Here is an 18,569-nt window from a genome sequence, read left to right as displayed (position 1 = left end):
TAATCATCCATAAAATCACACATGATGGCAAAAGGAAAGTATAGTCTTTAGTACTTGTACATAGTATATCTTATCTCAGAGATAAGGAACAAAAAGTACCTTATATTTCTTCCCAGAGGCCTGCCTAGAGCAGGCACTAAGAGACTTCTCCACTCCATTATTCTAGCAGATCCAGCCCAATCCTAAATTATCCCAGCTCTGGGGACACCTTAAGGAATCTATTAACTTTGGTTGTAAAAGGATTTTCCACATATACATGTTTCCTACTTCCAAGCAACCTTTCTTGTAAAGATGGTTTAGCACATAGAAACAGAATGCACTGCCTCCTGAGATGAGGTCTAGAGAAATACAGCCAGTCCCAGCCAGGTCATCCTTGCCTCAAAAAATTCTACATCTTGCAGGTTTTCAGTAAAGCAAGATATTTTGTTGCCCTATCTTAGAATGATGTAGTCCAGAATTCCCTGTACAGTACAATTCAGAATACAGCTCCTAAAGCCCTTAGCATATTAGTTTAGAGGTAATTGTTGTTGTTGTTGTTGAAGATTTTATTTATTTATTCATGAGAGACACAGAGGCAGAGAGAGGCAGAGGGAGAAGCAGGTATCCAGGATCACGCCCTTGGCTGAAGGTGGCGCTAAACCGCTGGGCCACCCAGGCTGCCCTATAGGTAATGGTTTATACATCTGCCTCCTAGCTAGACTTTGTATCTATGTATTCATCCAATAAGTAGATGCATGTGTTTACATTGACCCACACCCTGTTGTAGGTGCTGGCATTAAAGCAGAGAACAAAACAGACAAAGCCCCTGTGAACCTTAAATTCTAGTGGGGGTGGGGAAACTGCTACTAAATGAGTAAACAAAAAGGCACAATAATTTCAGAGTGGTGACAAGTGTTATGAAGAAAATAAAATAGAGTGGAGTGATAGAGTGACTGGAGGTCTCTCTCTTTTTTTTTAAAGATTTTATTTATTCATGAGAGAGAGACAGACAGAGACAGAGAGAGACTCGATCCTGGGACTTCGGGATCATGCCCTGAGCTGAAGGCAGATGCTCAATGGCTGAACCACCTAGGCATCCCACTGCAGGGCTCTTTTAGACTCTGTGGTCAGGAGAGACCTCAGAAGAGGGGAGGTTTGAGCTGAGCTTGCAATCTAAAGTTGCCAGCTCTGCAAAGGGACAAACAGCCTAGGGTGGCAGCAGATAGAAAGCCTATGTTTACCATTAGAGCAGGCTAATCTCTTCCCTTTTGATAATGGGATTCTTAGAGCCTAACATAACGCTAGGCTTTGAATAAGTATATAATAAGAGTCGATTTTAGCACAAATGTACTAAATGTTTATTGGAATCATCTTGGTTAATCCTCACAACAAGATACAAACAAGTCAAGGGAAGAAAATTAAGAGAAACGAAGTAACTTACCCAGGGGCATGTAGTAGGTATGTGGCAAAACCAAGATTACCCTTAAGCCCAGACTTCTGACCCCCAGAAACTATGCTTCTAATTAACCAATGAGTCTCACTGAGCTCCAGCATCTGAAAGGCTTTCTAAAACTATAGTTTTTTGCATCAAGCCAAACCAACTAAGTTAGGATCTCAGACGTTGGGGATTAGAAACCTGAATTTTTAATAGGCTCTCCAGATGATTTTTATGCACACTTGAAGTTGAGAACCACTGTGCTCTGCTGAAAAAATGAAGTACTCTACTATTTGTACTACTTTGCCCCAAATCTTGCAAATTCCCAGGCCCCTAAACTCTATAGATGCCCATTCTCTTAAACTTTGAGCCCTTATAATCAGGTCAACTTAACACTGTGTTACAAGAAAGAAATCTTAGAGTCTAAGACCTGCAAGAGGGCTAAGGAAAAACACTTTGACAAACCCCTCCCCACCAGCATTCTCCCACCCACCCTCCACTACTCTTTGATTTTAACCTAACTAACCTGTAACTCCAGGAACGTTAGGACTTGTTTACCAGTTCAGCTAAGCTCTGGAGCCACTCTCAAGATTTGGCCCCTCTGCTGAGCAAGCCTAAAGTACGCTCAGGACCTAAGAGATAAGCCAGCCAGCCCACACCCCATTCCTGCAACCTAAAGCAGGTGGGTCCTTATAGGTTAATCCTTCAGCTGCCCCTCCTGAGGGTAGGGGAGGCAGGGATCCTCGGAACAGGGATACCTGGAATTGAGCGCGTCTCTCCTGGGAACTAGGTTGGGAGATCCCCAGAGCAGAGGAACTGCATCTTGCCATAGGTCGCTAAGGTTTAGGATTGCCAGAGAAAATATTGGATGCCCACTTAGGTCTCAAATATTGCAGGGAGTGTCCTTTTTTTTTTTTTTTTTTTAAGTGTTGTTTACCTGAAGTTCAACTTTAGGTATCCCGTTTTTTAATTTGCAAGGTCTGGCCATCTACTTGGGGTACAGGCCCCCCAGCCCCTTTGTAAGAGGCATTCAGTCGGTTGTATCGTCCCCAAGAGCACCTTAAGCATCACATAACAAGACACACCGGGAGGAGGGAGCCGTACGGGGAAGCCCCGAGAGTGTGTCACTTCGACGGAAAGGAGGGCAGAGGGAGGTCCTGCAAGAGACCCGGCCCTTGCGGTAGCACCGTCCCGCTCGCGGTGCCCCAGACGCGTGCGCAGGACTCGCGTCCTCTCCGGCGAGCGCCCGAGGCCCCGGCCGCGCGCAGACCCGGGGAGGCCCCCGGCCGGTTCCCCGCCGCCTCGGCCCCGCGGCCTGGCCACGCCCGCCTAGTTCTCCGGCGCTTTCCTGGGTCAGCTGGTGCTGGCGTCAGGCGGAGGGATGGGCCGGCTCCGCTCGACCCGACAGGGCTTGTTTACTATGGCTGATGATCTGGAGCAACAGTGAGTTAATCCTGCGTCTTCCTCCCTCTCTCTCTCTCTCTCTCTCTCCTCCCTCTCCCTCTCCCTCTCCCTCTCCCTCTCCCTCTCCCTCTCCCTCTCCCTCTCTCTCTGGGCCCTGATCCCGGGACGGTCGGTGACCGGGGAACAGTCGTAGACACCCTCCCGCCGTCCCTTTCCCAGGCCGGCCCCAGGGGAGGGCCGGGGGTGGGGTGCGTGCTTTGCTTTGCCCAGGAGAGGCGGCGGCAGAGCTCGCGGAGCGACGGCCGACCCGCCTGCCTGCGGCCCCGGGGCTCTGTCCTGCCGCTGTAGCCTCGCGGCCGCTCCGCTCCTCGGCCGCGGCCGCTGTTGGAGGAGGTTTGGTGGCGGTGATGGCCGGGGCCCCGCAGCGGCTCGTGGCCCGCGGGCGCGGGTGGCTGCTTGTAGAGATTGGCCCCAGGACGGTGGTCGGGGGGTGCGAAGAGCCTCCCGTCGCCCGGCGGGGAGAGGGCAAGGGGCGGAGGGACAGAGGCGCCCGCGCTGGGATTGTCTGGGGCAAGGGGCTCGCCAGCTTCTGTAGCGCTCGCCCGCTGAGACGATCCCAGGTGATAACGATCGCTCTCGATCCCAGGTGATAACGTTTTTGAGTCATCGCAAGATCCTTAATGCTGTGGCTTCAGGGTTCCACTTTGGGGGATTTGTTTCCACCGTCTCAAGGGCATCGGGTTTGGGATGCCACCTGTAGGTGGTACGACTAGCCGTCTGCAGCCTCACAGAAGCAAGGAAAAGTTGCTTGCTCCAGAAGAATGACTCAGCTCCCAGCCAAGCCTATATTTCGCCACAACAGGGCCTTTCCTGTATCCCACGTTCCTGCTCTTCAGAGCTGCAGGACTGGCAGCTTGCAAAACGGATTAACTCTATGACCATAACAGCTTCCTGGGCTTGAAGGAACTGCCCAGGAAGAGTTTTGCTTCCTAAAGATGACCTTTCCGAAAGCAAATTTACAATGGCTACAATGACTTGGGGAAACACAGGTTAGAGCTAGTAGAGATGCAGGCAGTTCAGCTCCCTCTTACAGATGAAGAAGCCGGCTCGTAAAAGTTACAGGAGACTTGCGCCAATCACCGAGGTCCACAGCAGGCTCCCACCCAACACAGAACCCCTTTTGCCTCACCTACCAGTGGGATGGAAGCCCCCTAGAGGGAAGAGACCACTCTGGCCAGGCTAAGTTCACAGCTGAACAGCTTCTCTGCCCCTTGCCTCAGTTTCCCACCCTAGCCCTCACCTCCCCCAATAGCACTGAGTAGATGTAGTGTGCCAGGGACTATTTCCAGTGCTTTAGCTGTAACATTTAAAAAAAAAAAAGATTTTATTTATTTATTCATGAGAAACAGAAGCAGAGACATAGGTGGAAGGAGAAGCAGGCTCCCTGTGGGGAGCCTGATATGGGACTCAACCCCAGGACTCCATGATCATGCCCTGAGCCAAAGGCAGATGCTCAACCACTGAGCCACCCAGAGGTCCCCTAGCTGTAACATTTTTGGGGAAGAGAGGCAAACTAAAGCTCCTCCCTGAGGCATACTGCCAAGCAGCCCACAGTGCTGTTGCATTGTATGGCATTTCTCCCAAATACTGCTTTGAGCAGGTACAAGGCAAGGTGGAGTCCACATGTCATGGGCTCACTTGTCACAGTCTCTGATGTAGAGAGAAAGTTGGTCTCTTAAGACTGCCAAAATTCTGCAGTCTTGGTACCCACGCTTCAAGCCTACCGTAAGGAATTCCAGTAGAGTATCAAAAGGGTTGAGAGTCACTGGATTGATTGTGATGAGAACTCTTATCTGGCTGAAGTCACTAACATACCACTCTCAGCTGCAACCTCAGGATTTCTTTCTTTCCCTCTGTTTTTTTTTTTTTTTTTTTAAGATTTTATTTATTTATTTGATACCCAGAGAAAGAGCACAAGCAGGGGGTGGGAGTAGGAAGAGTAGAGGGAGAAGCACACTCCCCAACAAGCAGAGAATACACTGTGGGGCTAGACCCCAGGACCCTGGGATCATGACCTGAGCTGAAGGCAGACACTTAACCAGCTGAGCCACCCGGGTTCCCCAACCCCAGGATTTCTTGCAAGCCTCTCTAGTCGTCAAAAAGTTGAATGAATATAGACGGCTTATGGCTCAGCTGGAGGAAAAGAACATTTATTGGGAGTTTATCTTATGCTAGACATTATTCTATATGTTTTAGGGACATAAACTTATTTAATCTTTTTTGTAAACCATATGAAATAGATACTATTAATATCTTTCTCTTAAAGATGAGGAAATTGACACAGAGAGGCTAAGTAAGTAATGTGCCTAGAGTCACATTCCTGGTAAGTAGCAGGGTCAGTATTGGAACTCTGGCTTTCTTCTTTATTTCGCACTTCCTTTCAGAAAACAGAAATAGCATGAAAATGTGGTTATATACTGTTAAGTTTGAAAAGCTGAGGCTGGGGCTGGCTGGTTCTAGTCTATAGAGCATGTGACTCTTGATGGCAGGGCCATGAGTTTGAGCCCCACACTACTGAGTATAGAAATTATCTAAAAATAAGTAATCAATAAATGAACTTTTAAAGTAATTTTCCAAAAAAGAAAAAACTGCAGCTGGAGCTTCCAGAGGAAGGGTACAGAGAAACCTGGATTTGAGGTGTGGGCTCTAGTTCTGCTGCTTTTTCTAACTAGCCACGTGACCTCCTTGGGCATCAGTTTCCTCATCTGTGAAGTAGGCTGGACTAGATGATTCCTAAGGAACTGCCCTAATCTAAAATCCTGTGCTTCAAATGATGTATCAGGATGTCCAGTGTGTGGCAAGAGGAATCAGTAATGGTTCCTCTCATTCCCCCCACAGAATGCCCCTGCCTGACTATACTAATATTCACAGACCCTTCCTGTAGCTGGTGGTATCCATCCTGTAATGCCCTTCATTCAGGCAGAGTTCAAGAAAATAGAAATATCATATACAACGGAAAAAGAATAATAAACTCATTCAGCATCTAATCTGTCCTAGGCACCTTTTGAGGTCCCTTACATATCTAGATGCTCAAAGGCCAATTATTTATCAGGCCGAAGCCATTCTGCTTATAAATGTGATAGTGTTATACAGAACCAGAGGGTCACCCTCACCCTTCAACCCAATGCTTTCAACCTCTACCCTGAAATCTTAAGTTTTCTTGGAAATAAAGGAGATAGCAGGATGGGCTATCATTTTACTGCATGCCATTGGAGGTGAGGACATATTTTATACACATTTTATAATCTGAAAAACAAGGCTAGAGGCAATCTGGCAAAGCAATCACAACAGGACTTGAACCCAGGTCTCCTGCCTCCTTCTCCCTTTCTGTCTCATCTCATTGCCCAGGCTGGACCGATTGATTTTCTGAGAGCCCAGCTGGGCACTGACCCTGCTCTGTACTTCCAGGGGCTTGGAAGGACACACACTAACCCCAAGGTTCTGCCAAGAAGGCAGGTGGCATGGGAATTTGTCCTACCCTAAAGGAACAGCCAGTCCTGGGAATGGCAAAAGATAAAGATAACTGAAACATTAGTTAATAGTTGTTTCTTTTTCCCCTTGTGATCTTGAACATTATGATAACCAGTAACAAAGGGGAGTTATAAAGCCCAGATGAGATAATAAATGTGAAAGAGCTTTGCAAACTGTGAAGTGTTATATACATGGTGTCCTGAGTATCTCTTGAGACAAAGGGCATGTTGTTAATAGCCATTTGTTGGAGAAGAGTAGTCTATGCCGCAGCAGGGAATTGCTGACTGCCTTAGCCGCAGGCCTCCTGAACCTGGAAACACCCTGATAACTCTTGTAACTGTCAGCAAGGCTGAGAGCATCAATGTTGCCGATGGGTATCACTGTGTTTCTTTGTCCCAGGCCTCAGGGCTGGCTGAGTAGCTGGCTGCCTGCTTGGCGCCCCACTTCCATGTCTCAGCTGAAGAATGTGGAAGCCAGGATCCTCCAGTGTAAGTAGAAGGGATGGCTTATCCCGCCTCCATCAGGAGGTCCGAAGATACAGGATCTCTCCAGGGTCTGCTACACTGAGCCCACTGATTCCTGATTAACGGTGCTTAGGGTAGAGGGAAAATATGTCAGTGATTTGAGAAGGGATTTGCACAGAGGACACCACATTGTATGACTGTGGTTTCTCTACAGCTCCTTCCGTCTCCATTATGCTAGTTCCTGGCACATCCCGCAACTTCACTTCAGACCCAACACCAACTATCAACACACACACATGTCTACACATTCTCTTTCCCTCCTTTCTTCTCCCCCATTCCTCCCTTCTTCCTTTTTTTTTTTAATTTATTTATGATAGTCACACAGAGAGACAGAGAGAGAAAGAGAGAGAGGCAGAGACACAGGCAGAGGGAGAAGCAGGCTCCATGCACCGGGAGCCGGACGTGGGATTCGATCCCGGGTCTCCAGGATCGCGCCCTGGGCCAAAGGCAGGCGCCAAACCGCTGCGCCACCCAGGGATCCCTCCTCCCTTCTTCCTTTTCTCCCTCTCTTCTTCCAAACACATAAGCACTTCTCAGATTTACCACCTTGCAACTTGAGGACCAGCAGCAGTCCTATATTCTCTAATATTGCTATCCATGTATTCCATCCAGTTAGGCCCACCACTTACCTGGTTACTACAGTTAGTTTGGGATTCCTACAGACCCACTCTCTTGGGCAGTACTATGTTGGGGCAGGGCATCCTGTGATTGACAGCAGCCACAGGCTCAAACAAGACCCATGGGCCGCATCTGCCCATATCTCCCTGCCCTGCACCCACTGCCCAGTCATGGAAACCCTCTGTTCCCATGGGCCTGAGTGGCACAACTGCAGAACAGCCACAGCTTTGAAGCCTCTTCCCAGGATCCAGGCAACTTCCCAGCCCCCCAGCTGCCCTGTCACGTGACGGTTATCATGCCAGCAGAGTAAGCACTGCACACCATCAGTCTCCAAGAGGAATAAGCCTGTGGCTCAGTCCATACCCATCACCCCTCCACTGGACTCAGCTCCAGTCGGAAGCTACCCTCCCAGACACCCCCAGTGTGGATGCTTCTGTCCATCTTTTGAGTTCCAAGCACACACAGTACTGGAGTGGTAGATGCAGGAGCTCTGTAAGGCCAATGGGGTCACTACAACACTGGGCCCGAAGGAACCTGGACATAATTTGAAGGAATAAGATGGCCCCTCTAATTACCTAGAGACTAGATGGCCTACAGATCATGCTTAGATTTGATCTCTTAGAGCATGTGATCAGAGGGTTGTGAAAGGAAAGAAATGAGGAAGGTTTGGCAACAGAGTGGAGAAGCTGAAGCACACATGACAGCACAGTCAGAAAACAGTCTTCTTGTTCTGCCCTGTGTTCCCCTCTCCCCAGGCCTCCAGAACAAGTTCCTGGCCCGATATGTGTCCCTCCCAAATCAGAACAAGATCTGGACGGTAACGGTGAGTCCGGAGCTGAGAGATCGCACCCCCCTGGTGATGGTGCATGGCTTCGGGGGTGGTGTAGGCCTCTGGATCCTCAATATGGATTCACTGAGTGCCCGCCGCACGCTGCATACCTTCGATCTACTTGGCTTTGGGCGAAGCTCAAGGCCAACGTTCCCGAGGGACCCTGAAGGGGCCGAGGACGAGTTTGTGACATCAATAGAAACGTGGCGGGAGACCATGGGGATCCCCAGTATGATCCTCCTGGGGCATAGTTTGGGAGGATTCCTGGCCACCTCTTACTCTATCAAGTACCCTGAAAGGTAAGGAAAAGTCACACCTCTTGCTCATGACCTAACTCCTTGTCCCATTTGGAACCTTACATATTAGTTTCCGATGGTTCTCTTCTTCCAGGGCAAGTTAAGGGCCATGGTACCTCCAAGAACATACAACTTGTCTTTAACTTTTTCCTCTTTTAGAGTTAAACACCTCATCCTGGTGGATCCCTGGGGGTTTCCTCTTCGACCGACTGACCCCAGTGAGATCCGTGCACCCCCAACCTGGTTCAAGGCTGTGGTGTCTGTCCTAGGGCGTTCCAATCCACTGGCTGTTCTTCGAGTAGCTGGGCCCTGGGGTGAGTAGCCTGCAGATAAAGAAACTATCTCCTTAAACCAAGGTTGTCCCATTCTAGAAGCCTCACTGCATCTAGATTCCCACTGTGCTCACTTGTGCCCACTGGCCCATGAGAAGTGGGAATAGGCCTCACATTGTTTTTTAAAACTCTTAATCTGGACATGATCTCTTTGTCTACAGTTTCAGAAGGTTCTTTTTTTCTTCATCCACACGCAAAAAGCTTTCCTATACAGGGAACAGATGGAGCAGAACTACTATTCTGTGTCTTGGCTAGAGAGAGAGAAAAAGGGGCCATCAAGTGACTCTTCCTCTGCTGAGTTCTTAGGCTGCAATGTTTATGGCAACCCGCTGGTGATTCAGCATGGTACCCACCATCAGATCCCATGGTACCCACCGCAGATCCTCCTGTAGGTGCTGGAGCCTCCAACATAACCCACAGTGGCAGGCAAGCCCCTCTAAACCATACCCTAATCCAGTTAGGTATTATATCTTTACCACTTAGGAGCTATCAGCAAACTTTGGGCAAGGGAAGGGAAGGAAGTCAGGGGGAGCCAGCCAGAGTAAGTAAAATTAGTAGGTCTCAGCATATTGAATTTCAATAAATTATTTTTAAAAAATTAGTAGGTCTCAGCCTTCTGACCTCATATTGCCAATACTCTTACTTTCGAGGGGGGAGTGGCTTTTTTTTTTAAGATTTTTTTTTTAAGATTTTATTTATTTATTCATGAGAGAGAGAGAGAGAGAGAGAGAGAGAGAGAGAGAGAGGCAGAGACACAGGGAGAGGGAGAAGCAGGCTCCATGCAGGGAGCCTGATGTGGGATTTGATCCCGGGTCTCCAGGATCACACCCTGGGCTGAGGGCAGCGCTAAACCGCTGAGCCACCAGAGCTGCCCCGGGGAGTGACTTTTTAATCTGATGAAGTAAAAAGCAGATTCCTTCAATAGAAAAGATTGGTGATCTCCTATCCTGTAACAATTGCTTATGTATACACAGTGCTGTTCAGTAGCCAATTATTACAAAGCTAATTACTAATGGTTGAATAAGTGTTGTCTCTTGAGGCCCTTCAAAAGAAACAGAATGACTCTGGATAAAAGAGGGAAAATGAGGATTTGAGTAGAAGGTAGGAGTTTGGGACGAAAGGAAGGTTATCAAGACACACAGGTGCCAAAGAAGAATAAATAATCAGAGAGCTGACCTCAGACATTCCAGCACTGTGGACTCCAGCACGCCTTCTGTGGTCCCTTCCCAGGGATAAGCTCTGGTCTGACTACTCTCCCCTTTTCTGGAATTGCGTCTGGCCAGGTTCATGCAGGGGCCTCAGAACCAGTGTGGTTGAGAAGCTGGCTGGCAGCCATGGAGGAGGGTCAGGGCTAGGGGATCCTGGCTGTACCTCCCTCTCACACCTTGATCCTCATGCACAGAGAGAAGAGCAAGAGAGAGATCAGAAGTTGACCATTAGGCCCAATTTTTAGTCTGTTTTGGGTGCCCTCCTGCTTGTGTGTGTGCTCTAGGGGAAGGGGAAGGGAACAGATTGCTCTAAAACGGCCCAAGTCTGAGATGCCAGAGTTAAATTTACCTCTCCACTCGTATTCTGTTATAGGGCTGAACCTGAGAGGGTGCTTGGCAGATAGTCTAGTTCCATCTGATACCTTCAGAAGATTAAAAGGCCTTAAGGGTCTCCAGACTCCTGGCTGACTTAGTCCATAGAGCATGCAACTCTTGATTTCGGGGTCGTGAGGTCAAGCCCCACATCAAGTGTAGAGATGACTTTATTTTTTTTTTAATTTTTTTTTAAATTTATTTATGATAGTCACAGAGAGAGAGGGGGGCAGAGACACAGGCAGAGGGAGAAGCAGGCTCCACGCGCCGGGAGCCCTATGTGGGATTCGATCCCGGGTCTCCAGGATCGCGCCCTGGGCCAAAGGCAGGTGCCAAACCGCTGCACCACCCAGGGATCCCTAGAGATGACTTTAAAAAGAAAAAAAAAATCCCTAAGGATCTCAAGGAGAAAGAACATAGCTCAGACTATAAAAGAAAAGCATCAAAAAAAAATAAAAAAGAAAAGAAAAGCATCTCAGCCATGGACTCTTTTTTTTTTTTTTTTTTTAGATTTTATTTATCTATTTGAGAGAGAGTGTGCACAAGCAGTGGGGGAGGCACACAAGCACTCCCACTGAGCACAGAGCCCCCAGTGCAGGGCCAATCCCACAACTCTGAGATTAGGACCCAAGCTGAAATCAAGAGTCAAAAATCAGATAGATGCCTTGGACACCAGGGTGGCTCAGTGGTTGAGCGTCTGTCTTTGGCTTAGGGCGTGATCCGGGGTCCTGGGATAGAGCCCCGCATCGGGCTCCCTGCTGGGTGCTTGCTTCTCCCTCTGCCTGTGTCTCTGCCTCTCTTTCTGTGTCTCTCATGAATAAATAAATAAAATCTTAAAAAAAAAAAAAAAAAGATGTCCAACTGACAGCCGCCCAGGCCCTCCTCAGCCATGGACTCTTACAAGGCTTGAGATCCTGGGAGGAAAAGCGCTTGGGACTTCATTGAGCTGAAAATAAACTGGTTCCATTGGACTATCTACCTTCTTTGGCAACCAGCTGACTCTCACTGTAGTCGTCTGGGGCTTCCCAACAGCTCACGCAGTCTGGCTGCCACTATAAAGTTAAATGTGCAGAGCAAACAAACCCCTGGAGAAATAACATGTGGTTCAAGTTGTTCAAACATACATAAGCACACCGCCATCACCCTTGCTCCCTAAACTAGCCACTCCCATGTTTTTCTCTCCGCTCCCAGGGCCTGGCCTGGTACAGCGATTCCGGCCGGACTTCAAGCGCAAGTTTGCAGACTTCTTTGAAGATGATACTATATCTGAGTATATCTACCATTGCAACGCACAGAATCCCAGGTGAGGGTGGCTCCCGGAGCCTGCTTGGAGTGGAAGGGTTTGGAGATGTAACTCCAGAACCGTCCCAAGGTCATTCTCTGCTGTATTTCTTCTTGCACAAAGTTCTCATTCAATTAGGGAAATACAGGCACTAGCAGCCTCAATTATTTCCAGAGACCTCCCTAGGGAGTGGCACAAAAGGATGGAGAAGATAATAGATTGCTTCAACATACTGCCCATCTCTAGAGGAAGACTCTTACTCTTCCCTAGAGATAGGCACTTAGCCTGACAGGCAAGAGTCTGGAAAACATTTTAAAAGTTTTTTTTTAACTGAAAAAGTAATATGAATATGGTATTTTTTAAAAGGCAGGAAAAAAAAAGTCTTCCCCATCCCAGCCTGTAGTTCCCAAATTTCCTTGCTATTTCCAGTCCAAGATACGATGTGACATTGCTTTAGAAAACTTCTTTGCGCATCTTCCTTTACACACACACAATTTTATCTATACAATACCTTACTATAAATAGAACTGCTGAAGTATGCATTTTAAAATTTAATTATGTGTACCTTGAAATACTATTTTTTTAATTTTTATTTATTTATTTATTTATTTGATAGAGAAAGAGAGTACACAGATAGGCAGAGCAGCAGGTAGAGTGAGGAGAAGCAGGCCCCCCACTGAGCAGAGAGCATGTGGGGCTTGATCCCAAGACCCTGGGATCATGACCTCAGCTAAAGACAGACGCTTAACCTACTGAGCCACCGAGACACACCAGGTGCACCTTGAAATACTTAATGGTGGGATAGGAATCTCTTCCACACCTTTTGGACATTTTGAGGTGTCCCCAGAATCTTGAGAAGTTTCCATAACTATTCACACAGCAGGCCACACCAACCTGCTGCAGTCTTGGCAACTGAAAGCCAGGGCAGAGTCAGGAAGGTAATCTTCCTCCCAGGCAGCGCCCTAGGAATGGCTGATATAGGAGCCTAGGTTGGTGGCACTGCCTCTGTGGAAGCCTCACCCAGCTTGCTGTGAGGCATCTGGGGGAAGCCAGGGTCACTGGAGCAGAGGCACTGCACCACCTCATTCCAGGCCTGCCCAGGTCACCCGTGGTGAGCCCAAAGCTGTGAAGATGGTGGAGTGGTTACATTCCAGCAGTGCTGTCTGAGTATTAGCCCACACCCAGCCGGCTTTGGGGCAGTGTGGGAACTGTCTCTCCAACATTCCGCATGAACTCAGCTGTTTGAAGTGCCCTGCTTCAGCAGCCGTATTGAGACTCAGCTCAGCAGTCAAATCAGGTAGCCCCCGACTTCCTGCTCTTGACCCCCCTCTCAGTCCCCACTGGGCTCAGTGCCAGTCCATACCCACTCAAGGCCCAACCCCAGCTCTCTGCTCAGAACTTTACCCAGTCCCAGACCTAGTTGTGTGTAATGAATGGCCTCCCAGTCTCAGCCTCAGAATATATAATCCTGCAACTCCTTCGTGTCCTGAGGGAAGTAGAGGTGACATCAGTGATATCTACCCTCTCCCTGCAATACCATCACTTAATTTTATAACTGCCCGGATGTTTGTGAGTTGTAGCCCTGACATACTCACCTTAACTCTTATCAGTTCCTTGGAAAACATGAAATCTGGCTAGGGAAAAATATTTGAGGGTTACATACTTTGCTTTACCTAATTTTAGGGGCCTTTTCCATATTTTCATTTTCCCCAGTGAAGAAATAAAGAGGATATAATTCTCCAATTTGTAAATTAAAAAAAAAAAAAAAGGAAGCATATTCTGGTTGTATGACTTACTAAGAAAACAGCCAGGATTTGAATTCCCGTCTCTCTGACTCCAGAGTCCATAATTTTCCACCATGCTGCTATGTCTCAGGGAAGAACTCTGTTTCTGGTGGCCTGTGCAGAACTCAGGCTTGTCTTCATGCTGGGGGTACAAAGGAGACTGGGATACAATACCCGAACAGGCTGGGCCTGGTAGGCAGCAGTCTCCTGAACCTTCCTGCCTCCTGCAAAAGCTGCAGAGCAGCCCAGAAGGCCAGCTTCCATCCCAACCCTGCAGATCCCTCACACTACTTCTCAGCTCTGCCTAAGGAAATGGCCAGGGAGCAAGTAAATTAAATCGGCCTTGCTTCTCCCATAGTAAGTACAGCTGCCCCTGGGTCCTCACAAGACTGGTGTCTTATTTCAGAGTCTTGTCAGGAAGCCCCTGGCACTGCTGTCTCGTATTTGCTCTTCACGGCCCCCCCTCACACGAGCCCCTCACCCCTCTCTTCCACCCCCAGCAAGCCAAGCCCCTAGTCTGTTTACCATCTTTTTGTAATTCTTGAGAAATCCAAGTTAAATAATGAATCATATAATTTGCTATTAATTATTTATTAAAGGATTTATTTATTTTAGAGAAAGAGCATGAGTGGAAAGGGCAGAGGGAGAGGGTCTCAAACAGACTCACACTGAGCGCAGAGCCTGACACAGGGCTGGATCCCAGGACCCTGAAATCATGACCTAGCCGAAACCACGAGTTGGACGCCCAACTGACTGAGCTACTCAGGCACCTATTTATTTATTTATTTACTTACTTACTTACTTATTTATTTATTTACTTATTGATAATTAGCTACTAAATGCCCACTTCCTCAAAGTGTGAGATAATTGTAAGCTTTAGGAGGGCCGGCACCACCTCTGTCTTACTCATGTCTCCACACATGGCCCAGGGCATGACGTGTGAATATGTGTTGAGTAAATAAATTTTAACCTGTTGCATCTTTGGACAGTTGTCAGCGTCAGCGGTTTATCCAAGTATGTCCCTGACTATCTCCTGTGCTGGGAGGTCTCCACAGCCTCAGACCTGTCTCCTCATCTTCCCAATATTTAATGAGCCCGGTCCAGGATTCTTTTTTTTTTTTTTTTAATTTTATTTATGATAGGCACACAGTGAGAGAGAGAGAGAGGCAGAGACATAGGCAGAGGGTGAAGCAGGCTCCATGCATCGGGAGCCCGACGTGGGATTCGATCCCAGGTCTCCAGGATCGCGCCCTGGGCCAAAGGCAGGCACCAAACCGCTGCGCCACCCGGGCATCCCCCCCGGTCCAGGATTCTAAAAGGAATACACACATGGTCAAGTGTACCGTTCCAGCTGTGTCATATTGACACTGGGTGCTGCAGGGTTTATTCTGCTCACTGCCTCATCATGTTTTGCTCCTCCAGTGGTGAGACAGCTTTCAAAGCCATGATGGAGTCCTTCGGCTGGGCACGGCGCCCCATGTTGGAGCGAATTCACTTGATTCGAAAAGATGTGCCCATCACCATGATCTATGGGGCCAACACCTGGATAGATACCAGCACAGGGAAGAAAGTAAAGATGCAGCGACCGGATTCCTACGTCCGAGACATGGTATGTCAGCCAGCCAAGGAGAGCAGGACTGAGGTAGAAGTGTTGTGTGTTGAATGCGAGCACACAGTGAACTTTGGGTGCAGATGAACCTTGGGGTGGAGAAGAGTAAGCAAATAGGAGAAAGAGGAATGGACAGATTCAGATAGTGCAGTGGATTTGAAAGAGATGACTCTGCAATACTGTAATGAGGGGTTTCTCGTTTCTGTACAGTCCAGTTCAGCCAAATGACAGGTTCTTGTTCAGTAGCTAGATATGGTGTGCTGCCACTCCCAACCCATATCCCACCCAAAATCAGTGCCATGAACAGTGGAGCAAACAGTAGAGGCTGCCATTAAGTCTTCCCACCACTACCTTCCCTTTTTCTTACCCCATTCCTCATTTGCTAAGGAGTGTGCTTAATTAGTCTGGGTGTCATCTATGGGCCCTGGTTAACCAGACCTGGGGATGAAATGAGTAGATGGCAGTGGGGCTGGCATTGAAGGAGGTACAGTGAAGAGCCAGAGGAGAACAAGAATGGGACTCTGGGATTCATTGATTACCCCCCCCCCCCACAGGAAAGTACCAAAATTCTAGGAGGAAGGTGGACCATTGTTTGTTTCTTTCTTTCTTTCTTTCTTTCTTTCTTTCTTTCTTTCTTTCTTTCTTTCTTCTCCTTCCTTCCTTCCTTCCTTCCTTCCTTCCTTCCTTCCTTCTTTCTTTTTTAAGATTTATTTATTTATTGGAGAGAGAGTGTGTGTGTGAGTGTGTGTGAGGGCGGTGAGGGGGGTGGTGGAGGGAGAGAAACTCAAGCAGGCTCTGTGCTAAACATGGAGCCTGATACAGGGCTCGATCTCATGACCCTGAGATCATGACCTGAGCTGAAATCAAGAGTCCGGTGCTCAACTGACTGAGCCACCCAGGTATACTGTGGACTGTTGTTTCTGATAAGTGCTCATAGATGATGGCCAAGCAGGTTTAAAGGGGGAAGAAATGGTGTGCCATCTTTCCAGTGCTGGGAATAAAGATCCTTCCCACTCACTGCGGGTTCCTCCTCTCTCCACAGGAGATTGAAGGTGCTTCACATCATGTCTATGCAGACCAGCCACACATCTTCAATTCTGTGGTGGAAGAGATCTGTGACTCAGTTGACTGAGCTGCTGTCCCTAGAGGAAGAGGAGAAAGCCAGAGTTGCTCTCGCCTCCCTGTCCGCTTACTCGCCCCCGTGTCCTTTCCTCACCAACTAACATGTGCCAGCCAGGCAGTCTTGGGCTGTCCCCAGGCCAGGATCACAGTGAAAAGGAGCACTCCTGAGCCCACGCTAAGGGTTGGAGGCAGAAGCCACATGAGGCCTTGAGCACTCCACCCCAGGGAAGAACATAAAGGGTTGCATAGTGCCACCCATTCTCTCCATGCCAAGTGTCACCCAGATGGTGGTTGTGAAGGTATTGCACCGAGCCACCTTCCCTCCCTGTGCCAAAGGGAGGGCGGCCTCTTCCCCTGGGCAAAGGAGAGGCTCCCGGCAGCCTTTTCCAACTCTGGAGTGTTTGTGGGGGTAGGTTCCAAGCAAAAGCATCCTCCTCCATCACCCCCTAGCCTCCATTCCATGCCAGTTTTGTCCAGAATCTGGTTGGGAGCTAACTACCAACTAACTACTAACTTCTTAACTACCAAGAGCAGGTTGAGGGGCACCCTTGAGCTGTGGAGTTCCTCCCATGACCTAAGTAAGAAGTCCTATCCAAAGCCCTCATTAATTGATGAGGACCAGCCCAGGGCAGGAGACAGCTGGCCCACAGTGATAGAGCTCTGCTCTGGAAAAGCTAAGCCTAGAACCCAGGTCTGCTGACACCCAGTACTCACTTCTGCTAAAGTTCATGCCAGGCACCTTGCCATGAGGCTGGTCCTGGTCACTGGCCAAGGGTAAGCCCATCCCTATCCCACATTCCAGCCCCATTGTGCAGGGGTGCTGTTACCCTGCCCTGTGTCTCAGCCCTGGCTGCCAAAGCTGGGGACACTCAAGTGCTTCCTTCCCTGCCCTTTCATCCTCCCAGTTGGGAGGCCTCTTGGCCTCCCTCTCTCTGTGCCTTGGGCCCTAAAGCCCCACCTGTAGTAGAGAGCAAAGGTGGCCCCTGGTGGAGAGATAAGGGAAAGACTGTGTCTGGATTCCCTGTTCCTACTAGTATCAGGGTTTTTCTACCTGTCCCCCAGGCTGTGGCCCACCATGAGCCCCTGCCCATGGTCCAGTGGAGAGCCTCAAGCCAGCAATTCCCTGTCCTCATCAGCCACAGGATGGTTCTCACTGCCTGGCCCTCTATCCCTGCCATCTGTCCCATGGTCTTCAGCTCATCCTGCCCCCAATTTACCTGTCACGTCTCCCACAGGCTGGTTCCAGGTGCTGCTCTGAGGTTCTGGGCAGTGGGCTGGGCCTGGCCCCAGAAGCAGGGCAGCTCCTGTCTGCTCCTTGAGTTTTGTAAAGCCAACCCTTTCACCAGAATAGTATTAACTCCTGGTGCTTTGTACTACTGGTCCAGCTGCCTTGGGCTCCTTTTCTATATTAATAAAGAAATGAGCAAAAACTGGTGGCAGTGATGTTTGATAGAGCCGGGTGGTGCCTGAGTCAGAGAAGGGGGCCAGAGAGGTTACACCCCACCCCTCTCCTGTTCAATGTAGCATTTCCCTGGGTCAGCACAGGCTGTGTCAGCCAAGCCCCTCATAGAATGGACAAGGAGTGTGGATGGGCCAAGCCCCAAATCCTAGGAGGAGAACTAGGAAACACCAGGTACTCCCCAATGCCATTAAGTAGCCCCGTCTTCCAAAGTGTACTTCACCTGGGCCTACACCTGGACTGTTCAACAGCCCGTTCTACCACCTACTCATCCTCTAGATCTCAGTTCAGATATTCCTTATGCGGGGAAGCTTCCCGCTGACCTCCCACACTAGGCTTGGACTCCCTCTTCTGTTTCTGTGGTGTACCCAACTGCTTCTTTGTAAGATTGATGAGCTTGTCACTTGTTTAATGTCTGCCTTGCCTCCCTAGACCAGAAGCCACTTAAGGAAAAGGAGCACATCTGGCACCTAATGTTCAATAAATGTTTGTTTTGACTGAGCCAAGAGAAGTGAGATATGCCAAGTGCTCAAAAATGTGTTCAAATCATTGCCAACAGTGCTTTCTGTGTGCTGGCTGACTCCAGCCAGGCTCAGAATTCTTTACTCCAAACAGCACATCATCCTACTCTTGTCATAAGGAATGCATGAGGGAATGAACGAATCAACGAGTGAATGAATGAATGGAACTCCTGGGTATAATCACACGTCCTGGGACGTGGTGTCTTTGTGACTGAAGATTGCTTGATGGCCAACCCCTGGCCATCCCCCTTTGAACCTAGAGGA

The 18,569-nt window shown here is 48.8% G+C and overlaps 1 protein-coding gene across 1 annotated transcript; it reads left to right on the top strand.

Moving 5' to 3' along the window:
- The first annotated feature begins 2,656 nt into the window (after positions 1–2,656).
- Positions 2,657–18,285, top strand: ABHD4 (abhydrolase domain containing 4, N-acyl phospholipase B). The gene is made up of 7 exons (XM_055309255.1): positions 2,657–2,857; positions 6,749–6,837; positions 8,247–8,619; positions 8,776–8,930; positions 11,720–11,831; positions 15,017–15,203; positions 16,246–18,285. Exons 1-7 carry the CDS (start codon positions 2,796–2,798, stop codon positions 16,333–16,335), a joined length of 1,068 nt encoding a protein of 355 aa, XP_055165230.1. The 5' UTR covers positions 2,657–2,795; the 3' UTR covers positions 16,336–18,285.
- Positions 18,286–18,569: the final 284 nt, after the last annotated feature.

The sequence above is a fragment of the Nyctereutes procyonoides genome, unplaced genomic scaffold (assembly GCF_905146905.1).
Source record: "Nyctereutes procyonoides isolate TBG_1078 unplaced genomic scaffold, NYPRO_anot_genome, whole genome shotgun sequence".
Classification (NCBI taxonomy): domain Eukaryota; kingdom Metazoa; phylum Chordata; class Mammalia; order Carnivora; family Canidae; genus Nyctereutes; species Nyctereutes procyonoides.
The sequence above is the reverse complement of the archived record's forward strand: the minus strand, read 5'-3'. Positions and strand labels throughout refer to the sequence as shown.

What these genes read in the sequence shown, in the direction of transcription:
- ABHD4 (XM_055309255.1), top strand. Translation starts at nt 2,796, where the DNA reads ATGGGCCGGCTCCGCTCGACCCGACAGGGCTTGTTTACTATGGCTGAT. An exon ending in GCTGATGATCTGGAGCAACA is followed by an intron (nt 2,858 to 6,748) that starts GTGAGTTAATCC and finishes TCTTTGTCCCAG; the next exon opens with GCCTCAGGGCTGGCTGAGTA. An exon ending in TGCAACGCACAGAATCCCAG is followed by an intron (nt 11,832 to 15,016) that starts GTGAGGGTGGCT and finishes TTGCTCCTCCAG; the next exon opens with TGGTGAGACAGCTTTCAAAG.